The sequence below is a fragment of the Talpa europaea genome, assembly GCF_964194135.1.
Source record: "Talpa europaea genome assembly, chromosome: 10".
NCBI classification, from domain to species: Eukaryota; Metazoa; Chordata; class Mammalia; order Eulipotyphla; family Talpidae; genus Talpa; species Talpa europaea.
Genome location: NC_140077.1, coordinates 20,280,949 through 20,290,841, shown reverse-complemented (window position 1 = coordinate 20,290,841; position 9,893 = coordinate 20,280,949). Strand labels below are relative to the sequence as shown.

Here is a 9,893-nt window from a genome sequence, read left to right as displayed (position 1 = left end):
CTTGGCCTCAAGGTCAGAGCTTCAGAGTCTGGACAGCTGCAAACTAAGGGACCCAGAGATTTCCTGGTCCCCAACAGATCCCCAGGCTCAGGGTAGCAGTCGTCTTCCTGTCCTCTCCCAGATTTGGGGGCAGGACCTCCCTGCTGGAGCCCCACAGCATCCCGCAAAAACCCGGGACAAGTCCCCCAGAGCAACTATGGCATCCAAAACGCAGCACCGCACCGCCGGCTGGATCCTCCCGGCCCCCCACCTCCCCGGTCCGGCCCCCCTCACCTGCTTGCGTGGAGGGCTGCTGGCCTTGCCTGCCCGCGGGCGGGCGCGAGCGACTGCCGCAGACTGGGGAGCCCCGCCCGGATCCGCCGAGGCTGCAGGAATAGGGCTGGCCCGCGCAGCCCCGGATTCCCGTTGGCTAGGAGGGCTGCCTGTCACTCCCTCCGCCACCTTGGGAGCCCAGAACAGTCGTTTGTCACCTGGGCTGCGGGCCGCTGGGTTCTATCAGCTCCAGTTCGAGTTCTGCCGCCACACCCCGCTCCCCGAACCTAGGGTTTGGGTCTCAGTTGGCCCGATTCCCAGAACCGTGGCTTCTCCCGGCCAACCCAGCGACCCGGGGTCCTGGAATTGCCACCTGTCCGCAGTCATGCCGAGGCTCAGTGAGGGAAGGCCACCTGGGCAGGAGGGCAGGAGCCCGGGCCCGCGCCTTGCTGTGGGGAGGGAGGCGAGCACTTTCCGTGCGGCGGCTGAGTTGTGGGTGTGTGTGCAGAGTGTGGCCTTCTTCCCAGGCGCCCTCCTAGGTCAGCGCGTCTCTCCGGGCACTCGGTCCTGGAGAGGACCCGCGGCCGGGGAGCTGGCCCCGGGGCACTACGGGGAGGAAGAATTCTTCTCATCCACTTGCTGGATGCGGACAGGTCCCTTGAGCTTCTGCCCCTCCACCCCGGGGCCCGAGGTTAATGTCCGCGGTGCGGGAGCAAGCATTGGGGGTGTAAGGAGGTGCGGACCCAGGGGAGCGAGAGGCCACGGAGGGCGTCGGGAGGGGCTGTGGAGGAGGAAAGGGTTGGGGACACAGCACGGGCACGGGAGGATCGGGGTGTGAATGTCAAGGTGAGGGGGTGTGAATGTCAAGGTGCTTAACGGGAACTGGGGTAGGAGCCAGGGGGCCAAGTAGGCAGAGGTCATTGCCAAGGCAGCCAAGTAAACAGCCAGGCGGTAACCCGAGTCCCTCCGGGCGCATCATCAGAAAACGGGTCCTTCACGCCGCCTGCCTGGGGCGCAGCCTCGCCCCGCGCGCCGGGACCCCTGGCGCGGAGGCCGGGCGCCCGCGAGGTCAGCCGGGGCGCGGCCGGCAAAGGGCGCGGCCGCCGCGCCTCCCCTGCGCTCTGGCCGCGGCTGGGGCCACGACCGATGCCCGAGCGCGGGTTGGCCCGGCGGGCAGCCTGGGGCGCTAGCTCGGGGCCGGGGGCGGCGCCCCGAAGAGCTCCCACCGCCCCCAGGCTCCGCCAATCCTCGCGCTCGCCGGGCGGACGCGCCCCGGGAGGCCCCGCCCCCGGCTGGGGCGCGTCACGCGTGACGCCGCGCGAGGGCGGCCGGGCGGGGGCGCGGCTGGCGGGAGGCGGGGCTCACGGCTGCCGAGGCCCGGAGCCCGCGAGCCCAGGAGCCCGGAGCCCGCGAGCCCAGGGAGACGTGAGTGCCGGCGCCCCGCGGCCGGGCGGGCGGGGGCGGGGGTGTGAGGACCGGGAGCCGGGAGGGAGGCCCGCCTGGGCGCGCGCTCTCCGCCCGGGAGTCCCGCGTCTCCGGCCCCGGGAGGGTCGCAGGGAGGGTGGGTGGGGCCGTGTCGAGGTGGGGCTCCGTGTGGTCTCGCGTTCCAGCGTCTGCACGCGATGGGTGTGGGGAGGTGTGTGTGCAAGTCATGGTCTTTATGGACCAGTGTGTGCAGGGTGTGTCACCTTGTTTGTGTGTCTATGTAGGGCGTGAATGATGGTGTCTTTGCTTTTGGGATGTGTGTGTGTGTGTGTGAGTGAGAGAGAGAGAGAGAGAGAGAGGGAGAGAGAGAGAGAGAGAGAAGGGTGTGTCTGCCTGTGAGGGAGGAAGTGTGGTTGGAGAAGATTAGTCACTGTAGGATTTTGCCCACTGCAGCCAGATGGCTGCTCCAGGCCTTCCTCTCTTCCCGGTGGAGGGGGCCATCTACTGAATCCTGCTCCTTTCTGGAGACAGGTGACTTGGGGGGAGAGGTGGAGAGGTGTGTGTGCCAACCCTGCCCAGCTGGGGAACAGGAGAGCCTCAGGCTGTTCCGTGTGGGTCTGGGAAGATGTGTCTAGAGAGGGCACTTGTGCATGCACACGCGCACACACAGAGCTGGCATCAGACCCCTATTTGAGATCTGGCATGGATAAGTGCAGGGGTGGCCAATGAGCCCTGGCTCCCCTCCAGTCAAGGACTGGGGTGTAGGGTAACTGACTCCCTTTCCAAACAGGCTGGGGCCAAAACCTGTCAGGAATGTGGATGTGCAAGGCATGTAGTGTACATTTTCTGTGCTTACAGAGCACAAGAGTGACTGCACGAGGGTTAGGTGCTGCTCACACATCAACCACACACATGTAAATCCTCACTGGTGAAAGTGCACCAGGCCAGAGGGAAAAGAGATCTGTTTTCCTGGTGCTGTTCTCCCCTCCCCCTCCTCTAGAGCTGCAGGTCCCTGGGCTGGACATTGCCTAGAAAACAGCTCCTCCCCATACCCTTGCCTACCTATCTGGAGTCACCTTGAGCTCTAGAAGGGCTTGGCGATAGGCCTGGGGACCAGGATAGGTCCATCAGAGCTTCCCCAAGTGGAGGCCTTGGACCACTTTTCTTGGAATCCTCTGACCCTGGTCCCTGCTCTGCAGAAAATGGGTGAATTGCCCTTAGATATCAACATCCAGGAACCTCGCTGGGACCAAAGCACTTTCCTGGGCAGAGCCCGGCACTTCTTCACTGTGACTGACCCCCGAAATCTGCTGCTGTCTGGGGCACAGTTGGAAGCTTCCCGAAGCATCGTGCAGAACTACAGGTGACCCCCTGCCCCATCTGACCCCATTCTCCAAGGTCTCATTCCCTGCCATTAAAACAGTACCTTTTCCTCCTTCCTCCCCAAGCTTGAGAGTGACCCTGTCCTACTCCATAGGTCCCTCACTCCCTGGCCTTGTCTGCTGGAATCACAGATGACTCTGGCACAGAACTTTAACCCAAAGGACTTTAGGGTGTTTGGGTTGTGAAGGTGGTATCAGCTGTTACGGGCAAGGGCTGTTCGGTGCTTCACAAACCCTCTAGAAGGACCTCATCCTCTGCTGGGCCATCCTTTGCAAGGATAGAGGCCCAGGGAGGTAGGAGGGCATTCCTTCTGTCTCCAGGAAGAAAAATCCTTGCAAGACCCAGCCATTTTTGATCCATTGGAAATCACTGTTACTCATAACCCAGCACTTGGGCAGAAATAAAAGGGGGTGCCCCTTTGTGTTGGTGGAAGAGAATAGAAATAGGAGTCCCTGCTTCTGGGAAGCTTTGACTTTCCCCCACAGACAAGGAGCTCCTTTATTCTAAAATCGGGGGCCAAAGTTCCTGATCCTCTGCCCAGACTTCCCCTGAGCTGGGTGTGCAGGGCTGAGGGGTGTGAGTGGATCTGTCCCTCGAATTGCCTTTCTGCTCCCTGCCTGCAGGGCTGGTGTGGTGACCCCAGGGCTCACCGAAGACCAGCTGTGGAGGGCCAAGTATGTGTACGACTCTGCCTTCCATCCGGACACGGGAGAGAAGTTGGTCCTGATTGGCCGCATGTCAGCCCAGGTGCCCATGAACATGACCATCACTGGCTGCATGCTCACCTTCTACAGGCAGGTCCCGCCCCATGGTCATTCTGTCTGAGCTGGAGCATGGCTTGATGACCAGTGTCTCCTCTCGCGGTCAGTCTGGGCAGAAAATAGTGGGTGGGGAGAGCTTTTGTTAGCATCCCTTCTGTTCCTCAGAACTCAGATGGTGGGTGTGTTTGTGCAGGGGCGGGACATCATGTAGGGGGCACCACAGCAGCTTCTAGGGCCATAAGCTGGGCCTCTCCTGAGGCTTGGAGAATAGTTTGGGGTTTATTGTCAGGCTCCGATGGATGAGGAACACTGCAGAGGGGCCAGAAGTAAGTGTCTCTGTTTCCCCAGGAAGACCCCCACCGTGGTGTTCTGGCAGTGGGTGAATCAGTCCTTCAACGCCATCGTGAACTACTCCAACCGCAGTGGTGATGCTCCCATCACTGTGGGGTGAGCCCTGATCCCCAAGAAGAGCTGCAGGCTCGGACTCTTCTCCCCACCCACCACTGCTCCCTCCTGTTCCTGGAGAGCCCTCCCCATTTCCTTGGCCTGACTTCCAGCATAGGCTCTGGAGGGCCCACTTCTCTTCCTGGGGAGGGATTGGAGCCTCCAGACAAATCTGCAGTGGAGCGGGGAGGGGTGATTCTCCACAATGAGGCCACCCTCCCACGCCTCCTGACTGAGGATGCAGCATGTCTGGAGGAACAGGCCACGTGCTGGACTGTTCACCTCCCCCCTCTGTCCTCCCACAGGCAGCTGGGAACAGCATATGTGAGCGCCACCACTGGCGCTGTGGCCACAGCACTGGGACTCAAATCCCTCACCAAGGTGATGAGCCCATTCACTTTTATTCACCTCCTTCTTTCCCACCTCCCCTCCACCCAACCTGATGCTCCCCTGTCTCTCCCCAGAGTTCCGTGTTCCTCAGGAACACTAAATGACTTCTTTGCTCCCCCAGCACCTGCCCGCCCTGGTTGGCAGGTTTGTGCCTTTTGCAGCTGTGGCAGCTGCCAACTGCATCAATATCCCCCTGATGAGGCAGCGGTGAGTGGCCTCGACTCCTGTGCATGATGACCAGTGTCTCCTCACACTGGCATGCGTACCAGTATGCCTGTGCACATACCCTCCACCAGGCAGATGAGCCTGAAGCGGGCGCGGACGCTGGGCCCAGTCTCAGTCAGACCCTGGGACCCCGGGGTGGAGAACCAGCTTTTGAATCTGGGGTTTCTGCTGGGACCCCAGGGATAGAACATTGCAGGTGGGATTTTGGGCTCGCGATCTGACACCCAGCCCCTTTCCAGGGAGTTGCAGGTGGGCATCCCAGTAACTGATGAGGAGGGGAAGCGACTGGGACACTCCGTGACTGCAGCCAAGCAAGGAATCTTCCAGGTGGTGATATCAAGAATCTGCATGGCGATTCCTGCCATGGGTGAGGCAGGGGTGACCAGTGGGGCACGGGAGGCTCTATGAGGAGGGGGGTCATTCTTCAGAGGTTTTGAGGACTCTGGGGGAAGTGGAAGTTGTGAAGGGGGGTCCCTTCACACAGTTGGTGACTGTTCACCAACTCCCTCCCTCCCTGCTCTCTTTCCCCTCAGCCATTCCCCCCGTGATCATGGACACCCTGGAGAAGAAAGCCTTCCTGAAGGTACGCTGCTCTCACCACACCTGTCCTGGAAGTGGTGGTGGCTGGGAGCAGAAGTGACTGGTTAGGCTCCCAGCCCTCACTCCAGCCTGGCTTGAGTCTAAGACTTGCTACCCGATTGCCCTACCCCTGCGCTGCTTCTATCTGTCTTTGTTTATCAGGAGTGAATGGGGTGAAGGAACACTGGGGGAGAGGAGGAGGTGGTGAGGGTAGGAAGGAAATGCATTTTGTCTTGAAGGAAACTGGTGTCACTCCACAGGCCTCTGACACACACAGGGTTGGACTCTTAGTCACGCTTGCTATCACACTCACGCTGTCATCACTACAGTGAGACGCACACACAGGTGCCCACACACATGGACGAGACAGGGAAGCAAGGCACAAGCATGCCAGCCCTGGCTCATTCATTGAACCTTTATCTGCCAGTGCTTATGGAGCACCAGCATGCTTACTGGGGGAGGTGAGCATGGGTGAGCTGGGGCTTCCTGAAGAAAGCAGCTCCTGGAGGAAGTGAGGGAGGAAGAAGGAACAAGCAGTGGCCTGGGCCCCAATTCTGAGAGGTGACGGGATGCGAGAGGGGGATCTGGTTAAGTGAGGGTGGGGACCTGGAGGGAAGGATCCCAAACCTGTTATGGGTTTGGGAGAAAGAAAAGGGCAACATGTAGGAGGCTCAGGGGCAGGGCTGATGGGAGAGGGCCTTGGTGGGTGACGTGGGGTAGAGGTTGGGACCTGTAGGGCACACGTGCCTCTTCATTGTCTCTGTCTCCCCACAGCGCCACCCCTGGCTGGGGGCACCCCTGCAGGTGGGACTGGTGGGCTTCTGGTAAGTGCAGGGAGTTTGCTAAGGTGTGCAAGGGGCCCCTTTCTGCCGCGCACAGGGTGGCAGCTTGCTGTTTCTCAGGTGTTTACGCACAACATTCGTTATACATTCAGCTGGTACAGGCCCTGGACACCAGGACTGCCCGCTGTGTATAGTAGGGGGTGGTCCCTGTCCTTGAAGGTCAAGAATCTAGTTGAAGGGGCTCCAATATTCATCTGTAAGAGGAAACCATGGAAATAGACCCGGAATTAGGAATTAGGCACATCTGTCTCCCAGTTCTGCCAGCTGCCTGGGAGCTCTGGGCCGCTGCCCCCAAGGCCTTTTCCCAGTCAGGACTTAATGTCAGTGCTAACTTTCACTCATCTCCATCCCTAGGGGCTGTCTCCTAAGATGGGCTGGGGTGTGGCAGGGGGAACACCCTGAGGTCAAAGCTTCACACACCTTTCCTATATTCTCCCCTCAGCCTGGTATTTGCCACCCCCCTGTGCTGTGCCCTGTTCCCTCAGAGAAGGTAAGTGCTGCCTCTGGGCGCACTGGACAGGGCTCCCCATTTTTGGAACCAGCTGACCTAAAGGTCCTAAAGGTCAGCATGTTCCCAGAGGAGGCCTGGCAGGCACTCAGCTTATCCTGGGGAGGGGCAGCTGGGGAAGTGGCATGGCTGGGCCTTCTGGCAGTGGAAGGATAAGATTCTTCAGCCTGAGAGGAGGGTCTCTTAGCCTGGGGTGGGGGCTGGGGTCAGGGGACACAATGTGCCTGCGTTCTTCTCTTGCAGCTCCATACACGTGAGCCGGCTGGAGCCAGAGCTAAGAGCTCGGATCTGTGAGGAAAACTCCAGCATCGAAGTGGTTTACTACAACAAGGGGCTTTGAGGGAGGTCAGCACCCACCCCCTTACCCACCCCCTTGGGCTACTGCTTTAATGGAGCCTTGCCATCCCTACCACTTGCCCATCTGCTGGGTACTGGGCAGAGACTTAGGGGACAGCAGCCATTGAGACCAACAATTACTAAGCTGGAGAGGTGCCCCTCTAAGCCTTTTTCTTTTTGTTTCTGGGTTCAAAGGGTAGGGTCACCTTTCTCCTCGCTTGTGTGTCTACATGTACACATGTGTGATAGATATATGTATATACCTGCTGTCTGGAAACTAGAGACAGATGTGCTGTCCTGTCCTGGGGTGTCCTCATATCTGGCTTCCCCTCTTGGCTTCCTGCCACCCACCAGCCAGCCAGGTCACAGGACCTCCTTCTACCAGCCAAGTCATTTCCTTCTGTGCACAGAAGGAGCCCCAGGCTCTCCAGAAAAAACTGAGGTACACTTGTAGGTCACACTGGGCTGAATCCTTCAGATTTCTGATTCCTGGCTCCCAAAGCTGACTTGGAACTGGGGTGGCGGGGGAATACGGGATGAGGGAGGCAGGGGGCTGATGCATCCTTCAGTGCCATCGCCCATCCTGGAATAGATCATTCTACCAGAACAAACGAGGGTCAGTTTCCTGCACCATGCTGGCCATCTCCCCACCCCACCCCACCCCACAGTGTGCATCTTCAAGCACAATTTTATGGGGTCTTGGTCTTCTCTGACATCATAACTTCAAATCTAAGCCTACACTCCACCCCCCTCCCAAAAGCCACGAAGGCAGAACAAGCATTCCCCTTTCAGGCTCCCACCACCCTCTTACGGGGAACACAGCTGTGGGAATGGTGCTTAAGCTCCAAGGTATCCAGGTTGGTGTCACTAGGACAACTTCAAAAGCAACTAGGCCCCAACTGTAAAATCTTAAGACAGGGAATTGTGTGTTACATTGATCTATGTGAGACACTCAGCAGAACTCCAGCCTGAGCTCCTTCTCTTTCTTGAGGTTTGGCTCTGTCGCTACCCCCGCTTCCACCCCCAAGAGGAGGAAAGGCCCGGGCATCAATGGCTGGTCCAAACAGGAGGTGGGCTTGGGGATGGCGCATGTGGTGGCAAACTCCTCAATGCAGAGTTGGATGTTGGCTCCAGCTCCTATGACTTGGACTGAAGCAGGAAGTGGGCTAGATGAAGGCCCAAATGGGACCCTATGAGAACACTCCTGCCAACCAACTGCCACCAGTGATAAAAGCTATGATGCCGTTGTTACTCAATAAACTGCAAACCTGTGTGCTTCTTAGCCTCACCTGACTTCTGGTCCTGAGTGCCTAGGAGGAGCCTCAGGTGTCTGGCTTTCCCTTCTCTGTCCTTCCTCCTCTTCTGTAGGGAGCCTCTGCGCCAGCAGAGGGCGCTCTAAGATTAGAAAAATCAGTCCATAAGCCCCCTGAGTATGAGAAGTAGAGGGGGCTATAGATCCCTCCACCTTGCATTCCCTTAAGCCAGTGGAGTCTTGGCTTCATTTCATTTTTGTTGTTGTTTTTGGTGCTGGTGGTTATAAAACTTTTATTACTTTTAACAATGTATGTACATTCCTGGCCCCAGGAACTGCTGTCTGCACTGCTGAAGGAAGCTGGTACCCAGGTGGGAACAGGGACCAAATTAGCAGGACTTCTGTGCATGTCAACTCCTTTTCATTTCCTTTTTCACTGGGGAAATAGATCACACATCTACACACCAGTTCAGGCTCTCGAGACTTCTTGGGTCCCTTCAAGCATTTGGCATGGCGGGGATGTGTGTGTATATTTTGTCTTCAGGGAAACCTCTGGAGAGAGGAGGACTAGAGGGCTAAGGCCTGCTCAGTTCATCAGTGACCAACACACCCTCCACGCCCCTCCATGCCCCCACTGACACAACACAGGAACAAGCACGGCAGGGACCTCTTGCCAGTTAGCACCCGCCACCCATCCAAGGGCCCAATACCTACATTTCCTCCCTAGTTATGTAACCCCTTTTAGTTTCTGGGGGGAAATGAGGCCAAATTTCATGCCTATGTACAGCTGGTGAGAGCTACTATTAAATATTTTATTTTTTAAATTTTTTTTACTATTAAATATTTTATAGTTGCCTCTCTTATGCTGAGACTTGATTTTAGAGTCAAAAAAATAAACATAAATGACCTATAATAAAATCCATTCCCTACTCCCTGTTGGGAAACACCTCCCATCTCCCTTTTCTCAGCCCAAAGCTCTCACTGTAGGTGTTGGGGAGACATATTTAGGGCTGGATAGTTTCAAAGCAGCCTTAAGTGAACATGCCACCTTGGCGTGGGCTCACTCATAAACTAGAACTCACTTGGGTAGGCAGTGGGGGTGACACTAACTTCTGTTCATTGAGTCCTACTCTGCGTGCCAAGCTTAGTAAGCCAAGTGCTGCTCTAAGTCCATCTCTTTAGATTTTCACAAACACCCTGGAAGGCTTAAAGACATTAGGAAAGCTGCCCACAGAGACACATCAGGAGGTGATGGAGTGGGATTCAAGCCATGACTCTGAAGTCACCATGCTATGCTTTTTACTTACCTGCCAGTCTCCCACCAAGCTTGAGGTCATTTTCTTAGTTCCTCAAACATTCCAGGGCATCTCCTCCTGGGGTCCAGTTGGTTTACAGCTCGGAAAAAGTGACAGCCACTGAGGAGTTTCCAGGCTTATAGAAGGAGTACAAGCAGAGATTCCCATTCTTGATTAAATACAGGATGACATTTTCAGTTC

General features: G+C 57.2%; 1 protein-coding gene across 4 annotated transcripts; it reads left to right on the top strand.

The window, feature by feature from the left end:
• Nucleotides 1-2,879: 2,879 nt before the first annotated feature.
• Nucleotides 2,880-7,149, top strand: SFXN3 (sideroflexin 3; the record flags this gene model as incomplete). 4 transcript variants are annotated; one of them, XM_084244399.1, is made up of 10 exons in its annotated part: nucleotides 2,880-3,040; nucleotides 3,684-3,854; nucleotides 4,170-4,268; nucleotides 4,571-4,646; nucleotides 4,777-4,862; nucleotides 5,120-5,247; nucleotides 5,414-5,463; nucleotides 6,234-6,283; nucleotides 6,744-6,791; nucleotides 7,053-7,149. In XM_084244399.1, the coding sequence occupies 10 exons, from the start codon at nucleotides 2,880-2,882 to the stop codon at nucleotides 7,147-7,149; spliced, it is 966 nt and encodes a 321-aa protein (XP_084100525.1). The 4 variants fall into 4 exon arrangements, with proteins under 4 accessions (XP_084100525.1, XP_084100524.1, XP_084100527.1 ...); XM_084244398.1 differs by having other exon boundaries at nucleotides 3,684-3,858; nucleotides 4,174-4,268; XM_084244401.1 differs by lacking the exon at nucleotides 5,414-5,463 and having other exon boundaries at nucleotides 5,120-5,207; nucleotides 6,264-6,283.
• Between the last annotated feature and the right edge of the window lie 2,744 nt (nucleotides 7,150-9,893).